Source organism: Periplaneta americana, chromosome 15 (genome assembly GCF_040183065.1).
Source record: "Periplaneta americana isolate PAMFEO1 chromosome 15, P.americana_PAMFEO1_priV1, whole genome shotgun sequence".
NCBI classification, from domain to species: domain Eukaryota; kingdom Metazoa; phylum Arthropoda; class Insecta; order Blattodea; family Blattidae; genus Periplaneta; species Periplaneta americana.
This window is the reverse complement of record NC_091131.1, coordinates 6,007,080-6,030,523: the sequence shown is the minus strand read 5'-3', so window position 1 is coordinate 6,030,523 and position 23,444 is coordinate 6,007,080. Positions and strand designations below refer to the sequence as shown.

General features: G+C 36.1%; 1 protein-coding gene across 3 annotated transcripts in view; it reads left to right on the top strand.

Annotated features, from left to right (window-relative positions):
* LOC138715805 (peroxisomal acyl-coenzyme A oxidase 3) overlaps window positions 1–23,043 on the top strand; it is a 72,917-nt gene extending 49,874 nt beyond the window's left edge. For 2 of the 3 annotated variants that reach the window (XM_069848894.1, XM_069848892.1), the window contains exons 8-15: window positions 2,001–2,164; window positions 5,095–5,217; window positions 9,752–9,872; window positions 9,994–10,218; window positions 15,322–15,476; window positions 16,337–16,472; window positions 20,208–20,362; window positions 22,343–22,582. In XM_069848894.1, coding sequence (XP_069704995.1) covers window positions 2,001–2,164; window positions 5,095–5,217; window positions 9,752–9,872; window positions 9,994–10,218; window positions 15,322–15,476; window positions 16,337–16,472; window positions 20,208–20,362; window positions 22,343–22,444 — 1,181 coding nt within the window. In that variant the 3' untranslated portion in view covers window positions 22,445–22,582. Of the gene's footprint in view, window positions 1–2,000; window positions 2,165–5,094; window positions 5,218–9,751; window positions 9,873–9,993; window positions 10,219–15,321; window positions 15,477–16,336; window positions 16,473–20,207; window positions 20,363–22,342 lie in introns of all 3 variants that reach the window. The other variant, XM_069848893.1, reaches the window with a different exon arrangement.
* Window positions 23,044–23,444: the final 401 nt, after the last annotated feature.

Here is a 23,444-nt window from a genome sequence, read left to right as displayed (position 1 = left end):
TACAATAAAAAAAGGGAGCAAACATAATACATACAAAAAAAAAAGAATACAAAACACAACCAAATTCAAATACAAATCAAAACGCAAAATAACACGCCAGTACAAAACAAATCAAACAATACAATTACAAAACAATAATAGTTACAAAAATTTCACAAATACAAAACAAAATCACAACTCTCAGCCCAAATACAAAAACAACACAAATCACTTTTAGTGCTAAGCATGAAGAATGTTGTTGTTGTTGTTGTTTGTTGTTGTTGTTTTCTTTTGACAATAAAGTCATTTGACCTCTTGCACTCCAATATTTTTCAAAGATATTATCATGGCCAGCCACTGAAGCACAGATTTTGAGGTGTTCCGAATCCATTTCTTGGTTTGAGTTGCACAATGGACAGTTTGGGGACTGATATATTCCAATTCTATGCAGGTGTATGGCCAAACAATCATGACCTGTTGCCAATCTAAATGCAGCTACAGACGATTTTCGTGGTAAATCAGGAATTAACTGTGGATTTTGATGCAGAGAGTTTCATTTTTTCCCTTGAGATTGTGGCATGAAGAATGTAACTAAATGCTTATGTAACACTTTCAACATTCACACACATCTTAACCAGTTTTAACACTTATGAAACATTTGAATAGTTCGAACATTTACATTGTACTTATTTATTTCCAAAGCCTTTTGCAGCACTAAACACTTCAAATATACACAAACAAAGCAGCAATACAGAAAGAACAAATATAACACAGGGAAATGATAAAACAACATATGGAACTGTGACGCAATAATTACATGTTATGCATTACACACTCACATTTACATAACATTTCATTAATGATGATGATGATGATAATGATGATGATGATGATAATAAATAATTTATAATTCGGAATATGTATGATAAGAACTTTCTTGTGTTAAATATTAACGTACCTTGTTAACATTTTTCGACCTATTTTCGGTCATCTTCGGAACTGGTCGTTGTTGGTCTTGGCGCCTCTTGTTTCCTGTGTGGGTGCGTTCGTAGTGTAGAGTCAAAGATTGTATGTATTTTGAAATTGAGTTGTGTGTTGAGAATATCGTTGGAGTGTGTTTTCGTGTGTCTGTATATTTCATATTATTCTAGTGTGTTGAGTTTCTGGCTTTTTGGTTGGATGTGCAGTATTTCCATGCCTGTGTTGATGTCTCTGTAGGTGTGGTTGGCATTTGTGATGTGTTCTGCATATGTGGAGGTGTTTTGTAATTTTGTTATGGCTGTGATGTGTTCTTTGTAACGTGTTCGAAATGATCTGCCTGTCTGTCCTATGTAGAAGTTGTTGCAGGTGTTACATTTGAGTTTGTATACGCCTGTGTGGTTGTATTTGTTTGTTTGTGTCGTTTGTGTGTTGAGATGTTTTTGTAGAGTGTTATTTGTTCTGTATGCGATGTTGTAGTTTAATGTCTTGAATGAGGTTGCAATTTTATGTGTGTTTTTGTTTTCGTATGTTAGTGTGATGTATTTTTTGTGTTCTTGTGTTTGTGTTGTATTCTTCTGTTTTTTGTGGTTTTGTTTTGTCTTACGTATTATGTTGTCTATTATGTTGGGGTTGTATCCGTTTTCTTGTGCTATGTATTTGACTGTGTTTAGCTCTTCGTTGTAATCCTGTTGGTTCATTGGTATGTTGAGTAGTCTGTGTACCATTGTTCGGAATGCAGCTTGTTTGTGTTGTGTGGGGTGGTTGGATGTGTTGTGTATGTGTGTTGTTGTTGTGGGTTTTCTGTATACTTTGAATGTGTGTTTGTTGTCTACTTTTGTTATTATGGATTTGTTGTTTTCAGTTTCTAATGTGTAGCGTAGCTTTGGGCATATTTTGTTTATGTGTTGATGTAGGTTTTGGATCTGTCTTTTGTTTCCTTTGTATAGCATAATTACTAGCATTCTGATTATAACAGCATAATATCTAAGTTATTTTTAATTTATTATTAGAGGGAAGACAGTAATCTTGGTTGCTTGCAGGTGCCGCTCTGGAGAATTTGTCAGCAGCCCGGGTTGGCATCATGGGGGAAGGCACCAATGCGTGCTGCTCCGCAGTGGCCATAGCTGTGCGCTATGCGGCCGTGAGGAAGCAGTTTGGGCCGAGTGCTGACTCCGAGCTGCCCATCCTCGAGTACCAGCTGCATGTGAGTCAACTGCTTCTGCCCATTATGTCCGCTGAGGATAGATGAAATTTGGAACATTTATGCTCTTCAAACACTTTTCAGCAGTAGAAGTGTCTGCCAACATTACTTTGTCCTAGAAAGGGGTCTTAGTTGCTGCCATCATTCTCGGTCATTTTGCATTTTCCATGCTGGCCATTAGATCAGAGGTTCGCAGGTTCAAATCCAGCTGAGGGTGGGAAGAAACTCTGTGTGGCTTCCTCTGCAAGTAAACTAAAACTGGGAGGTTCCTGTCTTTTGCTTATCACTCCTATTCTGTGAATGGTTGGGTAGCCGAATGGCTGCACTCTTGTACAAGTACAGCACGCTGCACCGGTGAACTTAACCTGGGCTGTGGTATGGATGATGATGATGATGATATGGGAATTAATGATGGCAAAATGAGTCCGAGGTACAATGCCGGAAGTTACCCAGCAGTTTTGCTTCAAATGGTTAAGAGAAAGTCCCAGAAAAAACCCCAATCAGGATTTGAACCTGGGCCCACTTATTTCACAGTCAGACGCGCTAACCATTACTCCACAGCGGTGGACTGGTTGCTGTCATAGATTTTCAACACTTATGAGGACCTTATCCCTGATGCAGGCTTTCTGACAAAAATTGACTGCTATTTCTTGACCACAGTGAATCTCAGTGCCAGGATTGGGAAGTTACACTAAAAAGATTAATTTCTATTCGACACATAAAATGGGTAATTTATGTCGTAAGTGTAAAAAAGTAAGACATTTAAATCTTGCTCTAATACTTTAATTAAAGTGTTAAATTGTTACTCGAATTCCCAGTCTATCATCATGCATTACTTGCTGTAATTAGAGTTCTTCATATTAATTCTTCATTTCTTCTATCCTTCGAAAAATACACTGACACCATACAGTACTTCTGTGTGTTATTTAGCTACTTATCATGCCGAAACAGATCCGAGAGTTTACTAGTCATTAAAGGCTGCTGACAGTTTTCATCATTTTGTCATTGTGGTTTCCCATGGTTCCCACTGGCATATTTTGTCTTTGTTTTTTTTGTCAAAATCCTTTTTTGTGTCTTTGTGCACAATGCTGACTTCGTTTATTTTTCTTCATTCACTGGCCGATAAAGTTGTCCTGTTCATAGAGGCCGATATTAAAAAAGAAATCACAAAATTTGTTGTCCTTTTGAGAACTCTCTGGGAACCTTTTCACCTTTGACTTTTACTACGTACTTCTAGATTGTTCGTGATCATACTGTGATCTGATAGTCCAGTCTTGTAATTCATATTACATATGCGTATACTGAGTGTAACTGGATGCTGGTAGACCCCAAATATATTTTATAGTTAAGCTACAATTTATGTGACACTTGGAGAAGTGTTTTAACTGATATAATCAATCAATGTTCTTAATGTATCCAGCTGTTTGCTGACAACATAAAGTCCACTATAGTCCACTGTAGTCTATTCAGTTGTTGTTTTTCACGAGAAATGAGGGGTATTTTGTTCGGTGTTCATTATAGATGCCTTTGCTAGTAGCCAGAGTTGGGGTGTAGTCAATATATACTGCAGGGCTGTGTCTTCTGCAACTGGTACTGATGATTTTAATTTACTTCTTTTGTGGCTTATGGATGGACAATATAGAAGAATGTGTTCCAGATCTTCATCATGATTATTACACCACAGGCAAGTAGGATTATCAGAAATGTGAAATTGGTGTAGGTACAATTGAGTGACAATGTGACCTGTTCTGGCTCTTGTTAAAAATGTTGTTGTTGTGTTGTTGTTTTTGTTTTCTAATGCCAGGCATTTCACAATAAAGTCATTTGACCTCTTGCACTCCAATATTTTTTTAAATGGCAAGTTGTAGCCGATTTAAGTAAACACCATATTTTAATGTTTTGGTGGCTACTTCATTCACACACAACCCCCAGAATGTCTGGAGGACCACACCTGCTGTTGGTTGACGGGTCCATTGGACCTAGCTGGGAGATCTTGCTGATCACCAGCTTTCCCTCCTTAAGCCACTGGAGGACGATTTTAGTGCCATAGCAGGTCAGCACTAGGAACAGAAAAGTAGAAAGAGGAGGAAGGAAAGGGAAGTGAACCCCTAGGCCTCGAATGCTCTAATGCCGTCGGGGTCGAAGAAAGTAAGAGTTCAGTCAGAGGACTGGATAGGAAAGGGTAAAGAGGGAATTAGGTATTGGATAGAGGAAAATTATACCAAATTCAGTCATTAACTCATAAAGCTGACCAGTGCTAATGGATGAGTAGCCTCTCCCTTTAGTTCAGCTCGTAAAATTATGCTTACTAACAGCTGCACCACGGGAAGGTAGGGATGGGAAATTGGGTATTTGTCCAGGTTGGTTCCTTAAAGCCTTCAATGGGAAGGATTAATGGCTCTCCCCCCTGTATCCGACAGATACCCTTTTGCAGCCTTGTTAAAAATGTTTGAACATGTCTGGGCAAGTTTTTGCACATTTTCAGGTCATTTGGTTTTTTTTGTACAGACTGTAAAATTTTGCCTTTGTCAGAAGAGAGCCAATTTAAGTGATATAAAATACACAAATATTTGCAAGTGTTATCCTAACTTTCTTATTTCAAATAAATATAGTGATACAGTGCTGTTAACTGATTCAAAATGCAGTATCCGACAAAAATAATATTTTTAGCAACTATTTACATGTTACGCAATTTAAGAAACATCTGGAGCAATGTTAAGCTTTTGTACCAGTACTAAATGTAGAGTGAATTCGGCCTCTTTGACAGTCCATTTTGTCACAAGAAAAATGTATTTATTTATCTAACATGTAAGTTATTTAGTTGTTGGAGTCACATTTAGGTCAACAGACAGTGCCAATTTTCAGATTGTTACATAAATATTTGTGTTTTATGCTGTGTAGAAAGAATAAGGAATGCAATTTTTATTTTGCAGCAATGGCGGTTATTCCCATATATGGCTGCCACCTGCGCCCTCAAGGTGTTTGTTGCAGACTTCACCGACCAATACCTTGAGTGCGTCGAGAGATCAAATTCGGGAGAGTCCATAGAGGATCTGGTGAGTGCTTTGCTGTTCGTATTGATGCTGTTTCATAGCAGATAGCAGTTTATAGGTCATTGGGGAATTGGCGATGTAAGGACTATACTATTGCTAATCAGTTTAATATTTTCAATAAGACCCTTGCTTTGAGATACTCCTAAAATAAGTTAAAACAAACATGTGAGACGAATATGCAGACCAAGGTCAGGTTGTAAAGTAATGTTAAGTTATAAGCACGACTGCAAAAGTGTGTACAAAAATAATAAGATACATTTAAGAGGAGATGTAAAATGAAAGTGGTCAAAAATTGGATTTTTAAATTTTATTTTTATGTTATTTTCTGATGTTTAAAGATTAGGTAGCCAAACTTTTATTTCAAAATTCCATGAGTGAGTGCCCCAAAATAATTATTAAATCCCATGTTACCACACCACTCTTCTTCATAGTCCTAAACTTTACGCCTCATTTTCTGTAAGTTATAAATTTCTACAATTAAGGAACATTTTCTCAAAAACTACTTGAGATAAAGGAATGAAATATTCCGTACCTCTCTACTATTGGATAATACACGTTATCCTGTTGACAAATATTTTTTATGTGCCAATTTAAGGTAGACGTAGTTACATAAAGTAATCATATTTTAAATATTTTTAGTAATACTTTTTTAAAATGTAGACCTATACAAAAAACTAAATTTAAAATTCTATATGCAGGGATTTGTTAGATATAACATAGGGGAAATGTGTGAAAAATGTCATATCCGTATCTCTAACATGTCATGAGAAAATGTTCCTTATCTTCTGTAATGTCAGATAGGGTAGGTCGGTTTATAACTGGGCTTCCTGTAAATCTGTGTTATTGTAATTAAGACCCAAACCCAAAATACATAAGTCCACTCCAAATAACCATACCAAATTATAAGTCGTTAGCTCAATAACTGTGGAATATGTGATCGATTCAATATGTTGTTGTTGTTGTTTTCTAATGCCAGGTGTTTGACAATAAAGTCATTTGACCTCTTGCACTCCAATATTTTTCAAAGATATTATCATGACAAGCACAATGGGCAGTTAAGGGACTGATATATTCCAATTCTATGCAAGTGTTTAGCCAAACAATCATGGCCTGTTGCCAATCTAAATGCAGCTACGGACGATTTTCGTGGTAAATCGGGAATTAACTGTGGATTTTGATGCAGAGAGTTCCATTTTTTCCCTTGAGATTGTGTTATCAAATTTTGTTTGTTGAAGTCTAAGTATGTAGATTTAATAAATCTCTTCACAGAGTAATACGTAGATTTAGTAACAGGTCTGTAAGTAGCAGTGCTGCCCTTCTTTGCTAAAGCATCCGCATTCTCGTTTCCCAGGATTCCACAATGGGATGGTATCCATTGGAATACAATTCTTTTATTGACTGATATTAATGATCGATTCAGTATAACAGTGCATTTGCACATACATCTCTCCTTAAGGAACGCAACTGTTGAGGCATTTGTAAATGTAGTTACTGATTACATCTAAGACACATTATAAATTTCTAAATTATAGACATCAGCTCAAAGAATTTTGAGTGACCACAAGGGTCCTGAATACAATAAACATGTACAATAATGTGATGTGATACATTAAAGAAAAAAGAAAGTTAATTGTTGAAGGCAAATATAAGTTGATTAATTGAAATAGAGATGATGATGTAATATTTGAAGAGAATCCTTGATAATATTTATAAGAACAGACATTACATAATCAAAAGGAATGTGAAGTTCCTTAAGATAATTCCATGTGAATTTTGTGATTGAACCTCTACTGGCAAACAGCAAACCAATGACGGACCATTGTTTAAGAGGGACGTTGTACTTTTGAGAAAGATAAGGCGGACAAGGTTCATATATGGACTTCTTCTCAATATCATCTTCGATGGCCTGATTTAGGTTTCTTTCGAAACGGATAGTAGGGTCAAGAACAAGAGCCCGTTTTAAGCGTCCGCTGATAGCAATAATGTCTGCCCGTCTAAAAGAACCATCTGATGATACACAATGTACTTCCTCATGAATCTCCCAATTTAAAGTTTTTAACGATATCGTCAAAGCATGTCGTACACGATGATGTCTAGCATTGATCAGCAGCTCGCCTTTGGGGCATTGTCCAAGCACGTGTCGAATTTGTTTCCATGTTTACAAAGTGTAAAGCAAGTTTAGTGAGAATTGTATTGAAAAGGTCTACTGGATGAATGGAAGGAATCTAGTAAAATTCTGTAGAAAACATGTAAAGTAGGTTCAAATATCTCCGAAAATATTTAAATTAAGAAAACGAAAACTTCAGTAACGACACAATGAAATACATGCCAGTCAACATATGGAACATAATTATGTGCATCCTTAGAGTTTTAATTTTTAAAATTGAAGTCTCGTGAATGTCTATGGCAAAGCCCGTATTTAGGCATAGGCCACAAGGGCCTGGACCCAGGGCAGCAAATTCATATGGTGGCAACATTTTGAGAGAAAAAAAATCGAGCAAAAATAAATTTTCGATGTTTTTCTACTTTGCATATGTCTACATTAGATAGTAATGTGTGTTAAATTTTTTTTTTTTTTAATTTTATTTACAGTTTGACTGCTAAATGTCAAATATTTTCGTAAATTGATTGGTGGGGGGTAGGAACATTTTTTTCAGGCCTATGGGTGTAGCACTGTCTAAATAAGGGGCTGGCTGCAGCTAGAATGGAGAGGTAGAATTTAAGTTGTGTTACTTTCATAATGAGTCATTTTATATCTGATTGACTGATTTATTATTATGGAAAACTTCAAAACGAGACTTGCAATACTTTTCATAAAAATTTACTGAAGTTTGAAAACAATATAGTAGCAGTCTAATGCTCTGGTTTATGATGTTCCATCATCATCTGGTTAAAAAAATTTAGTTTTAGAAATTTTTTTTTGAAGAAACAACTCGCATTGCTAAAGAGGATCTTTAGAAAGATTAAATATTTACAGTCTATATATTGATTCGGAATTTAATGCATAAAAATAGGTTTCTTGCTCATTTTTAATGCACTAGCCTCCTTGAGAGACATTGGGCTGAATTTCACATTTTCTTTAATTTTGGTTCAATTGCTTTCAAATTTTGTGGGTTGGTTCTATGTATATATATAAATATTTGTAAGAGATTTCAAAACTTTCAAACGTTAGTTCCTTATTTATTATTTTTTTTTTATTTTATCAAACTAAATCATTAAATTCAAAATGGCCCTTGCGGGACTGTAATTGAAATTGTATTTTCAAATTTTTTGTGAAGGATTTACATTCCACAACCAATAAAACTACGCATCGATTTTTAAATCTGAGCACTAGTGAAGAACATAAAAATTTTCATTAGAGACTTTTTTTTTTCATTATATTTCCATATTTTTTGATAGTTAAAAATTCATTACACGAATAACTATTTAGTCAAGAGTCAATTGCTTCACAGTTTTGTGTATTGATATATATATAGAGTATTCATGCAAATTGGAGCAAGTGGAAACCAGGAAGGACCATTTGTATGATGAAAAATGTCGTTCTGAGAAAATGCAGTTTATTACACACCCTCTTGGATTCAGTATTTGACCTCTTTCTCTCGTACAGACTCCTCTTGTTTTGCCTCGCTGCAATCTCTTGTCCTACTCTTGAAAGATCCTCCTGTCAGACAGTGGTCTTGCGGTGTTGCATGGCACTGCATCCTATTGTACTCTCCAGCATTGCAGGTTGCTATATCCAGTCCCTTTTTGAAAACAAAATCTTCCTTTGAACATTTTAGCCATATGGAAGCTTGCAAACTTTCATTTTAATTTTGGGTTGCTTACAGTGGTATTAGTTCCTAAAAGCATCAAAAGATAGCAGAGGAGACATGCTTTGAAGCATTTACAGCGAAAACTAAGGGAAATTTGAATATGAGAGTTGAAAAATAAAGATATTACTTACAATTGAGGAAAAGTGGGCATTGCACATTTTAAACCCATGCACGCAGGATTAAAAAAATGGCGGATAGAGGCTAAATATAGAACAAAAACATAGACAAATGTGTAAAGTCACCATTTATGTAAAAACTCGAAAATAGAAATTTTTGCCATTTTGGGCCAAAAATTCACTCCTAGTGTCCCTTAAGTGAAGTCATTTCCAGAGCGAGGTAAAATCAATCAATCTTCTTAATGTATCCAGTCCACTGTAGTCTATTCTGTTGTTGTTTTTCACGAGAAATGAGGGGTATTTTGATCTGTGTTCATTATAGATGCCTGTTGCTAGTAGCCAGAGTTGCAGTGTAGAGCGAGGTAAAAAATTTTAGTGAACAAAATGGTGCCTAATTTATGTTCATTTTATAGTAATAAATTTCCTTAATTCTATATCGGTAGTTGCATAATGTTATGTTAACGGGAAACTTCATCAGCTTTCTCTCCTACTTCTCACTGGGTTGCCTGGGTGGGACACACATAGCTTTATGTCACCCGAAGTAGTAGAAGACTGCAGCCCATCAGACTAGCTATTACAGCAGTTAGTAATTTCGTCCTTGTGTTTCAGCCAGCGAGTGTCTCCGAGATCCATGCCATGGTGTCGTCCACCAAGCCGCTGGTGACCTGGACGTGCAGGGACACCATCCAGGAGTGCCGGGAGGCATGCGGTGGCCACGGCTTTCTTAAAGGTTTCCTTGCACTCTACTTATTTGACATTTGTGTACCTTGTCCCATCATGTGCTAATTGTATGCATAATAAGGGGGTTATTATCACAAAGATTTTGATTCCCATACATCTCATCTTCGCAGCATCCGGCTTGGGGGATCTGCGCAACAACTTCGACGCCTCCGTGACGTACGAGGGCGACAACAACGTGTTGGTGCAGCAGACCAGCAACTGGCTGCTGAGGCAGTGGGCGAGGGTGTTGGACGGCAGCGAAGTGGCCTCTCCCTACCACACGGTCAACTTCCTCGCTGATTCTGCAGACATTCTCAAGAAGAAGTTCAGAGGGCAGGACGTCACAAATAATGAGTGTAAGTTTTATCATCACGGTGCAGTGACAGTATAACAAGCTCAGTGGGTATCGTATTTTTATTATATTGATATTTATATATTTATTCCTTTTATTTCATTTTATTTTATTTTTCCATTTCGTTTATTTTATTTTTTATTTATTCGTTCATTTATTCATTTGTTGATTCATTGATTTATTTACAGTAGAACTTGGTTATAGCGACCTCGTTTTGTGCGACACCTCGCCTATAGCATGAAATATTCTGTGGTTCCAACTAATTCCCCATAAGACATATGCTTTCCTACCTTGCTTAATACAACAAACGCATATGCATCTACCTCGCATATAACGTCATTTTCAACCTCAGTTTGGAATAAGATTTTCTAAAACCAAAGTATTTTAAGAAATATTTTGTTGAAATCTAACCCTGACAAATTCTTTACAGTCTCCTTCTATCATAGACCTCTGGAATGCAGGCTGATTCCCCATCCCATTGTAACCTGCTCGAATTCATGCGGTATTAGATCATACGATGAAAGAGTAATAGAACAGAGAAATATCATATGTACTTCGGTACATTAAAATAATATATATAATATGCGTAAATCACTTCGTGATTTAAGACGGCGCTTATTCCGTCGGATCCCGGCCAACTAGTCACTCATAACAAGTGCACCTCAGCACATGTGTGGACTTCAGTCCTACGTTCATATACATCTATGACGTAGTGCAGAGGGCGGCCACTAGAGGGAACCCAAGAGTTGGAGCTTAATCTGAGACGATTCTTTCAGACGCCGGGGTGGTATCCGGTGTGGCTTAGTGGATAAAGCATCAGCACGTAGAGCTGAAAACCCGGGTTCAAATCCCGGCGCCAGAGAAAATTTTTCTCTGTTCCATTACTCTTTCATCGTATGATGACGCAGAATATCTGCATGGAAATATCGTATGTACTTCGGTACATTAAAATAATAGGTTTCAACAGGAAGTTTTCACTAAGTGCACGCATTTTAACGCAGTATGGCCACTAAAAGAAGTGAGTGAGGCTTTAGAAGTCATTAGAATTATGAACATGTTCTATGAAGCTAGGGAAGGGAGCAATGAAATTGCAACTGAAATTATGAACACAGAACGTAATTTAGCCCTAGAAAGTGTGTATAGGGCAAGTAGAAGATAACAGAGTAAAATGACTGATTACTTCACTTCTAAGTAAAGTAGTTTGGTGAGTACTGAACAAACTGTTTTAATACAGAATACTGTATTTATAATTGTAGGCCTACGTGCATTTTATTATGTTCATGGTAGGCTTAAAAGTCAATACATAAATCTAAATAAGTCTAATTAAGTTTGTTATTTTTCATTTTCCACCTCACTAGATTGATAATGTGAATCTTGGTTACTACGACACTCGTTTATAACAACATAATGTTTAAGGTCCCTTGGATGTTGTTATAAACCAAGTTCTGCTGGATTTTATTCAAAGGATTTAATTTTGGAAATGGTATTTTTAAGATATGTGAATATCTTTAGTTTTTTTTTGTTTTGTTTTTGTTTTTTTTTTCTACGGGTTTGACTGTTTGTTATTCTTTTCGTTTATTTTATTATACTTTGTGTGGTGATATTGAGTATATATAAAATATAGGTGAATATGGCTTTAATATAATTAAAGGGATATTGGGTTTATTAATTATAGCTGTTATAGGGGGTAGTTTCCTGCTGTATTTAGTTATTCATTCATTAATTTATTTATTGAGTTACTTATTTACGTATTTATTTATTAATTTATAAGATAACAAAGATTAACGGCGGTAGAAATGAGATTTATGGGTCGCGCACTGGGATACATGAGAATCGATCACATTAGAAATTTTGACATTATGAAAGAACTGCAGATTGAACCGATTACGGAATACCTACAGAAATACAGACAAAACTGGAGATCACGTGTCATCAGAATGCCTTGTTCTCGAATTCCATGCCAAATTTTAAATTACCATCCTGTGGGCAAGAGATCCTTGGGCAGACCATTCAAGCGTTGGCAAGAGATCGTAACAGGCCAATACATGCAAGGATGATGATGATGATGATGATGATGATGATGATGATGATGATGATGAATTTATATGTAATAGGACAAATTCCCAATTACAATTGACAACACAAAATTATATTAATTTCTGTCATGAACATAAAGGTATAATCTTTTCATTGTAAGAATAATCCTACAGTAAACAATGGCATGTGACTGAAGTGAGGCTTCATTGGCCACAACTTGGCGCCACCGATTCTCAGTGCATGATCCCACCCACCGTTGTACATTCTGTTTCATGTTAAACATTTCCTGTTACTCGTCAAAGTAGGTCTAACCTCGCTACTATGCTTAGGAACTTCTCCGTTTTTGAGAGGGTTTCCACTCTTAAGTTTAGTAACCACACACACTGAGGATGCAGAAGCCATACTATCACGTGCTTACGCATACAAGCTCAAGTGATGTCAGCTTGTTACAAGAACAGACTACGTTGGTATTACTCTTGGTATTCTTCCGCTTACAAAGTAAATAAAATATAAAAGAGCTTTTCTTTTACATAGCGTTTTACATATGAGTGAAGTTATATGTTTCATTGTATTTAACAACTAGAATTTTATTTTTATTTTCAAATAATACAAGGTTATGGTTTCCAAATACGGAACTATATTTTCCTGTGTCGTGTGAGTGTTTAGACTGGGAGCCAATCACAGATATGACAGTTATGTGCTTGTGTTAACATTAGGATTTTTCTTACAGCGAGAAGATTAAAGATACAAATATAAATACAAGGTGTAAATATAAAAATGAAAATTAAAGTGTAACAAATAGATAGCAATATTATTTAAATTGACTAAATTAATTTAATTTATAAAACTTTCTTAAATTAAAACGTTAAGTGTTAAAAATATAATGGTGGGGGGCTATTTATATGTGCTGTATTATGAAATTAAATAATGTTTGTGTCTGTAATGTAACTTCGCAATTATTATAGTACATTATGCAACGAGCCTATAATGGTAGTAATTAAGACGCGAGTATGTTTATGAAACGAGCGCAAGCGAGTTTCATAATTTTCATACGAGCGTCTTAATTACCATTATAGGTAAGTTTCATACGACTTTTTATGCTCGACCATATTTATAACTTGAAATTATTCATAAGTATTCATGTTATTCTTATCTGACTGGGGAGCGGAAGTGACCTTGTGCAATATCTCGTAAATTGCGAAAGTATTGATTTTTTCCGAGGTACAAATGTCATTGACCTTGATATAATCTGGAGAGTAAAACGAACATTAATCTTGATATAACCTGGAAATTGATTTAGAATTGAAAAACGAGATGACAAATTGAATTTATTTGAATATTATTTACGATTAACGCTAATTATTATAGTAACAGAACATAACCTTCTGCGACAGTATTGGATTTCCAGCCTCCGTGACGTTTTGCTAGTTGTCTTTCGATTGCATATCCGAGAATAATCGATACTTGTGCTTTCATATTGCTTTCTGATTGGTGGAAAACTTGAACTTTAATGAATAGGTGTACTTTAATGAGTCCATTAAAGGGCTACTACCAGGTGTATAATTACTACATTTCGGCATGGTCGAGCATAAAATATATTAGAACAATACGAAATATACAAGCACACAATAACATACCCACAGCATATACTTGATACACAATTACAATTCGATCTCATACAAACAACCATCCCCCACCATAAGAGCAGCACATTCCCTACCAATGATGAAAGCAATCGCCGGAAATCAAAACCAGCTGGAGCTGCAGTAGTTTGAAAGACACTGATGATGATATCACACCGGTGTTGAAATGGGGCCCATCTGTCATTAAGGTATATTATCTTTTTTAACACTTGTAACGTTTTAATTTAAGAAAGTTTTATAGTTTTCTATAAGTCTTAAAGTGAACAACGATTTAATTTGTCTGCATGTTACAGTAACGACTATACATGCACCGAATATAGTTAAAATATGCAGTTGAAATGGAAGAAATATGCACTTAACCATTTTGTACCAAACCCTTTGTGTAGTATTAAGGTAAGCGTTCACTACATCGTACGCAACGGATATTTTAAGTGCAGTGCGTTCACTGTAACAGCTTCACCTCATCGCCTCATCGAATTCCCCTATCAGCTGTTTAAAACATGACGTCGTACGATATTGACATTGCTGAAAACAGAGGAGTTGAGGTTAGGTCTATTAATTATGATTGTTAGGGAATAAGAATTTGTAATTGCTTCATGCGTCTTAATTGAAGAGGAAGAAACGAAAGAAATATTGGTTACATAATAAATATGTAAGAAATGACTTGATTACTATAATGGGAACACCTTAAATTATATAATTCTTCGCAATTTTCTACAAGCGAAATAAGTTTTCTGTCTGCCATTTTGGCGCGACACTGAACATGGCACAACATAATAGTAACTGTTGACCAATTAAAATTGATTTATTAAAGGGGGCCATGATCGCACGGATCGGAAAAGTTGCTCATCCGAGAAACGTGGACGGATTTGCTGAGAGGCGATGCGTGCAATACGATGTAGTGAACGCGGTTACATAACAATTACAGCGAAGATGGTCTTTTTCCGAGCCGTGCGATTCGTCCGATGTGTGCAATATGATGTAGTGAATGCTTACCTTTATGTGAAAAATGCCAAGTAAATTCACACAAGTGAACCACTCCACTGAACCTTCCTCTATGCTCTTAAAACAACACAGCAGTAGTCTTTGCCATCTGGAGAATAACAGCAAAATGGAAACTATATCATTATTAAATCATGACTGGCATTTCTAGCAAAATTATAAAGTCACGATTTAATCGTGATTGACACTGAAAGGGTTAAATATCTTTAATATTAAAGCAGATCTTTTAAATTGCTTTTGAAAGAATTAAATTTCACCTTACATCATAAACAGACCATTAAGTGATCTAGATGGGAACACTGACTTCTTCCATCATAGATATCAGTTTTATTCTTAACTGACTGAAGTGCAATTTAACCTTTGAAAAGATGATAGTTATCTTGTCTGTTAATCTGTTACATATCATGATATTGAATGTGTTGTAGTCATCTTGGATGCATACCAGTGGCTGGTGTGTTGGCTGCTTCGTGAGACACATCACAGGCTGTTGGCCTCTCAGGAGCTGGGGGAGGACAGGTTCACAGCTAGAAACAACGCTCAGGTGTTCCGAGCCAGGACGCTGTCCCTTGTGTATGGAGAGGTAAAACAAAACAGTAACATTACTGTAGAATCCATTGCTCAGAGGGCTGTGAGCACAAGAAAGTCTGTTATACAGAGTGTCCCAAATGGCAAATGTTAGTTGAAAATAGATATGTCACATAATGTAGCAGTCTTCGAGAGTCAGACATAGGTAAATGTGATTCAGCTAATTCTGACACACATTCTGCGACATATCCAGCACTACATGATGAGAGACGTCAATAATACAGTCCTGTAAATGGTGTAAGTCCCGGATTTTCTCCTGGTAGACCTGCGACTTAATAACCCCAGAGGCAAAAAGAGATGTAAGATCTGGGGAGTGCGTTGGCCACATCCAGCACATTATGTGACATTTCTGTTTGAAACTGATATTCTGTATGTATGAAGACTTTCGGAACACTCTGTATACAGGAACAAGTAGCTACAATCAAATAGCTGAAGCATTAAAAATGATTGAAGACCTTCACAGCATTAAATATGCTGCGAGATGTGTGGGTTTTACACCACGTCATGGATACAGAAACATCCAATGTTTTGGAGCTATTTATTGCCTTCAGCTTGAGGAAGGTAAACTTGGCTGTCCAGGAGGACAGATCAACAAATATGGCCTTTCTTCATAATCACACAGATGCATAGCTCCAAAACGTTTGTCGTTTCAAGCAAATTTTTGTTGATATTCATTCTATAATTTGGGATAAATTCATGTTTGTAGGTTGCACTTCTCTGTATGAGAGCATGCGAAACGTCTTAGACATTTGGTTTCACCAGCCATCGGGAAGTTTTCCTAATAAAGTTGTAAGTTTCTTACTGCTCAATTTTATTGTTAAGATTTACATTCTGTTTCTTGTTTCTCCTTTACAGAATAACGCTTTGACATACTTCTGGAGAAGATGCAATTCTCGAGAGTTGGATGGTCGCGTGAAGGCTGTCCTAACAAAGCTCCACTCTCTCTATGGCTTGTGGTGTCTGGACAAACACTTATCAACATTCTACCAAGGTATATCATTCAAGTCACCAAAAATTTCTGTATTACAAATTTAATAATAATAATAATTTATTTATTCTGGCGAAGTTAAGGCCATTAGGCCTTCTCTTCCACTTAGCCAGAAACAAAAGAAGCTGATACAATTTTACGAATATTTAAAGAACACTAATAAAACATTTATACTGTCATACAAGCACAAGTTGAGTAAATTAATGTAAACATACTAAATAATAATTACAAAATAATATAAGGCTACAAGTTACACTCAATGAATATGCAAGCGGTAGGTGAACCAATATTACAAATTACAAGAATAACAAATTCAAATGTAAATTATAACTATACAGCACTGAGGAAAATTACATATATACACACACATGCACACAAAGGAGAATTAAATATGAATACTGGTTACATGTTTAAACAATTTACTTTTAAATTGAAATATGGTTCGACAGTTCCTGAGGGAGCTGGGTAGGGAGTTCCAGAAACGAATTGCTGATACTGTGAAAGAGGAAGAATAGTGAGCTGTTTTATGGCAAGGCATAGATAATAAAGGGCCATTTTTAGAATGAGTACCCAGAGGACAAGAAATTAAAACGCACCGAGAGATAGTTAGGCGAAGAAGTATTGATGATGCAATATAGGAAAATTAGTGAATGGATATATCTTCGGTCCTGTAATCTTGCCCATTGGAGCGTTTCAAGGGAAGGTGTAATGTGGTCGTATTTGCGGATGTTGCAAATGAAACATATGCAGGCATTATGAACGCGCTGCAATCTTTGGGCTAAGTTAGAATTTAAATATGTTAGTAGAATATCGCAATAGTCGAAATGTGGCAGCACCAATGTTTGTATGAGAATTCTTTTTAATTAAAAGGGTAGAAAATTTTTCAGGTGATTTAATGAATGAAGGATGGAGAAGACGGTCTTGCATGTGTGTGTGACTTGGACATTCCACTTGAGGCCCTCGCCCATGTACACACCTATATATTTAACAGAGGGACTGAATGGGATAATAGTTTCATTCAATTTTATAGAATTTATAATAGCGGATTCTGAAAGTCGTAAGAGTCATTGTTTGCCCGATTAGAATTGCCTGCGACTTATTTGGATTTAAAGTTAAGTCGAATTTGTAAACCAAGCTGATATTGAGTTCAAGTTACTGTTCAATTGGTCTGTTGTGTCATTTAGAGTTTCAGGTCACGTATGTGCATAAAAAAATGGCATCATCAGCATAAAGCATGTATTTACTGTGTTTTAGAGTATCAGATAAGTCATTTATGTAGACTGCAAATAGAAGAGGCCCTAATACGGATCCCTGGGGAACCCCCGTGTTTACTGCCCGCCATGTTGAATATTGGTTATTAAAAATTACACACTGCTGACGGTCATAAGATAGGAGGAGAACCAGTTAACTGCGTTGTCAGAGAGATGCAGGGCTCTGAGTCTGTGGACGAGCATATCTATGTTCACGGGACCGAATGCATTCGTAAAGTCTAGAAGTGCCATGACAGTTACCTTACTATTGTCCATTGCTTCACGAATGTCTTCAGTTGCTTTGACAGTGGCAGTAGCAGTACTATGTTCTGCACGGAAGCCAGATTGATAAGGAGCGCAACTTCAGGCCGGCAGGCTCGATCCCTGCTTGGGCTGATTACCTGGTTGGGTTTTTTCCGAGGTTTTCCCCAACTGTAAGGCAAATGTTAAGTAATCTATGGCGAATCCTCGGCCTCATATCGCCAAATACCATCTCATTATCACCAATCTCGACGCTAAATAACCAAGTAGTTGATACAGCGTTGTTAAATAAGCAACTTAAAAAAAAACTTTATCAATTTTATTTGGGAAAGTGTAACTTCTATTTCAGATTTGTCAGTTTTATTTGAGGAAGTGTTACCTCTATTTCAGATTTTTCAATTTTATTTGAAACTGTAATTTATAAGTCATAAGTTATTTATCAGAGTGCTGCATTGGAGTTAAATCACTCACTTGAACTCGGTCGAGTGTCACACCTTCGAGTGAGATACAATCAGTCGTGATACGCTTGCAATAAATAGAAGCATAATACAAGGTCATCTCACCGGCATGTCTTATCTTGTATGGAAGGCGACAGATAAGATACACATATGTTTTGCTCACACGGTAAAAATAAGGCTTTATTTTCTGCGTTTATAACAAACGTTTAATGGAACAGTCAATGGAACGTACCAAAACAGGAACATGAAGTTATAAATAAAATAGTATGAAAAACTTCGATATACAGTTATTATTGCTAATTAATAATTATTCAGTATTTGATTTACCACATATATAATATGATAGGTCCATACGTAGTGTTCCGCCTATATACTGCGACAATGTAGAAATGTTTTACAAAATATTATTGATATAGCAGTAGATTAATAACAATATTAGTAGAGATAACGCCACAGAAAATATAATAAAACGAATAATCATGCTGCACAACTCTTACAGACGCAAAGATTGATACACTAATTATTATTATTATTATTATTATTATTATTATTATTACTACTACTACTACTACTACTACTACTTACTACTTACTACTTAGTACTTACTACTTAGTACTTACTACTTACTACTACTAGAAGATTCTTGCATTATCATGATTGTCTTCTCCGTTTATAATAATTGCATTTACATCCAATAACATCTATCAGACGTGGCAAAAACAAAATCACTCCTGTGTTTGGGAAAAAAAACATTTACCTACAAAATTTATATTGCATTTTAAAGCAAGTTTTGTAGTTGTACTATGGAGAGGTTAGTTAAACACAGCAAAGTTTTGAAATGATAAACATCTATGATGTTACTACACAGTTCATCACTGTAACAAGAACGAATGTCTACGCTCGGCTTATACCATTCGAGGATTTATCGCTCGCGACAATTTTACCCATCATGCATGTGCGCTACCTATCGGATTATGCTATGAACTACTTGGCGCTCGAGTGAAAACGTCCGATGCAAACCTCTGTTATTTATATTTCAGAAAACATAATTTAATAATAACTCATTCTGTTATCATGGCAAGAATTTCCTTATGTTGCTGACACTTTTACTTTTCATCCTTTAAATTTACATTTGCTATATCTTCTGAAATAAATTGATGTTTTCTCAAATTGAAGTTATTAATCTGAAATATATTTTCTGAACTAGAACTTACTAGTCTGAAATACAGTTGATATTTTCTGAAATACAATTGATGTTTTCTCAAATTATGGTTAGTAATCTGAAATATATGAAATACGAATTATTAACTGAAAATACAGTTGAAGTTTTCTGATATAAAAGTTACTAATCTGAAATACAATAGATTTCTGATTTTTTTCCCCCTGAAATAGAACTGAAAAAATTTACTGTGAGGTTATGAAAGCTTGGAGCTCTACCTGCTTGTCTATCTTGGGCTTTTGTGGTGTGTATAGGGTATACCTATATATCATAGCATGGTTTCGAATCCCACTTTGGTTTATCTTTCATTTCATATTTTATTTTTTTCAGGAATTTTCTCGAATTGTACGACAAATGTCAGGAATCCATGGCGAATCATCTTGTCAAATAACATCCCTCTGTCTCCAATTCCATAAATTGTAGATAACCTCACAGTTGACACAGCACCATTAAATAACCATTAAAGAGAAAGATATATACGTACTACGACAAATAGCAATATGCACCATGGATCTCTGTGCATTGACTTGTATTGATTTGCTTTTGCCAGGGGGGTATGCAACTGGCTCCACTCTGGCTGATCTGGTCAAGGAGGGCATCCTGCAGATGTGTTCGCAGCTGAAGTCTGAAGCTGTGGGAGTAGCCGATGCCCTGGCGCCTCCAGACTTTGTTCTGAACTCCGTGATCGGAAAGTCAGATGGAAAGGTTAGTTCACAGATGCTGAATTGTAAGCAAGTTCTTCTGCTTTGTCTCTTCTTTTTTGCTGCTGTTGTCTTAATTTCTTTCTTATTAGTTCATTTTTTTCTCTTGTTTGTTTGTTTGTCATTATTTCTTTGTTTATCCTTTTTTTTTGTCGTCCTTTCCTAGTACCTCTGTTTCACTCAATTACAGGGCTCCTACGAACACCCCCCCCTCCCGGTTACTTTTTTTACCTCTATTTTTTTTTTTTTTTTTGCTAATTGATCTGCCGTTTCGTCTCTTCCAAACTGTGTTGGCATGTTTCGTATGTTTTAGTTGGTATACAGTATAACCCTCCACAAACGATTAGGGAAAACACGGGAATTTTACTGGAAGCAAGTAAAGAGATAGGTTTGGAAGTAAATCCCGAAAACATAAAGTATATGATTATGTCTCGTGACGAGAATATTGTACGATATGGAAATATAAAAATTGGAAATTTATCTTTTGAAGAGGTGGAGAAGTTCAAATATCTTGCAGCAACAGTAACAAATATAAATGATACTCGGGAGGAAATTAAACACAGAATAAATATGGGAAATGCCTATTATTATTCGGTTGAGAAGCTTTTATCATCTAGTCTGTTGTCAAAAAATGTGAAAGTTAGAATTTATAAAACAGTTATATTACCGGTTGTTCTGTATGGTTGTGAAACTTGGACTCTCACTTTGAGAGAGGAACATAGGTTAAGGGTGTTTGAGAATAAGGTGCTTAGGAAAATATTTGGGGCTAAGAGGGATGAAGTTACAGGAGAATGGAGAAAGTTACACAACACAGAACTGCACGCATTGTATTCTTCACCTGACATAATTAGGAACATAAAATCCAAATGTTTGAGATGGGCAGGGCATGTAGCACGTATGGGGGAATCCAGAAATGCATATAGAGTGTTAGTTGGGAGACTGGAGGGAAAAAGACCTTTAGGGAGGCCGAGACGTAGATGGGAAGATAATATTAAAATGGATTTGAGGGAGGTGGGATATGATGATAGAGAATGGATTAATCTTGCACAGAATAGGGACCAATGGCGGGCTTATGTGAGGGCGGCAATGAACCTCCGGATTCCTTAAAAGCCAGTAAGTAAGTAAGTATACAATATAACCCTGTTAATACACTCGCTAAGAGACTGGCCTTAGGGCGTTATAAGTGAGACAGCGCTATAGATGGGAAAGATTTATGAAATGAAGAAAACAATTTAGACACCACTTCATAGGAAACATATTATATTGTGCATTAGTTACAATGCAAAATGTAAATAAGAGCTAATTTCATATGAAAAAATCTTTGATTGCTGTTTGCCAAGTGTTCATATTGATAAGATTATCTATGCGGTTCAAGTAACAACAGATAACTTCACTTGATACACCTCTATTAGCAACACTAATGTAATTTTTCACTTACAGACAGAGATTTCCGCTTTGCCATTTTGCACTATCAAACTTACTGCACACTCCACATAATTCAAAGGATGACTGAATTTTACAGAAAGGACAGAAATGTATTGACAGGCAGACTTTTGAGTGTTAAAATCCTTTTATACGAAGGAAAGTACCGGGAAATACAACTTACGACAGTACTGACTGGAGGATTTTTTCAGGTAGAGGGCGAAATTTCTTTCTTGCACTCGTGGTGCAATAACCCCCAGTACAGTCAAAGTAACATATTTCTTCACCATGCCTTTAAAACATAAGTTATTTATATCGAACTTTTCACTCATTTTCGATTCGAAAAAAGTGCGCGTTATAAGAGGGTAAAATTATGCAGGATTATACATGAAATGTCCAGGGACCATATAAAAAGAGCGTAATGAACGGGATATCGTTACAAGTGAGAGCACATTAACGAGGTTTTACTGTACTGTTTTACTGTTTGTTTCTAATTTATACTATTTCCCTGTGTGTGATATATTTGTTGTAACACAGTTGGGCACTTTCTGCTATGTTGCAGTTGTATGACAACCTTCAAGCCCAGTTCTTTCACAACTCTGGAGCAATGGAGAGACCTACTTGGTGGAGCGAAATAGCACCAAAACCTCTTTCCAAGCTGTGAAATCCGTGCATGCCGTGAGAAACTAGGTACAAAGTCAGTCCATCAAAGTACAAGTGTTCAAAACCTGATCAGGGTATAGAGAATTCGAGACAACAGAAAACTAATTTTGAAACGAAAACGAAATGACAGGACAGCTTGTATGGGAATTATTTCCTCTGCTCTTGAGGATGGTCAGAGTATTTCTTTGAAGTTCGCAGTATTCCGACGTTGTCCTCAGATTCTGCCTATTGCTTCTGAAAAGCAGAAGCACAACATTATGTAGAGTTATGCAGCGGAACCAGGAGCTTTGAAAGTTCTCTCTTCACCGTGCGAGGCGAGAATTGTCTTTGTTAACTCTGTGAGAATTTTAGTTAACAAAACAGCTTTGGTCACTTGCTCTAAGAACTTAACCTTTCTTGCCTCCATAAATTCATTTTACCATTGCTCCATTATCGTCATATCATGTTACTGACTGAACATAGTTTCTGCAATTTAAAGGGTTATTACTAGGGCTAGGATTTTGATGACTTATAAATCATTAAAAAATGTCCTAAAAACAATGCATTTATGACCTAAAAATCTTTCAAAAATGCCCTAAAAATTGATCGTACATTCTAAAATTGGCTTAGTAGGAAAAGGAGTTTTGTGCTACTTAATATTTAGACTAGTAATTAAATTAAATTCTAGTACCAACATTTAAGTTTATTTAATTTTACATAATTTTTTCTAAGTGATACATTTTAATTAATTATTTTACCTGATGTAGTTTCCATGTAGCCCATCACAAGGCCACTCTTACACGGAATTAGCAAGTACAGAGGAGTCTATATTGAAGGGGTGGTTGGACTGATCCATTATATGGGGTATACTACGTTAAAAGGGCAATATTTGTGTAGAAAAACGATTAAAATATTATACAAAATAATGGGTATTAGCCACTGGCGTAGCTTAGTCGGTTAAGGCCGATCCAGAGTTGCGTTCGGGCGCAGGTTCGATTCCTGCTTGGGCTGATTATCTGGTT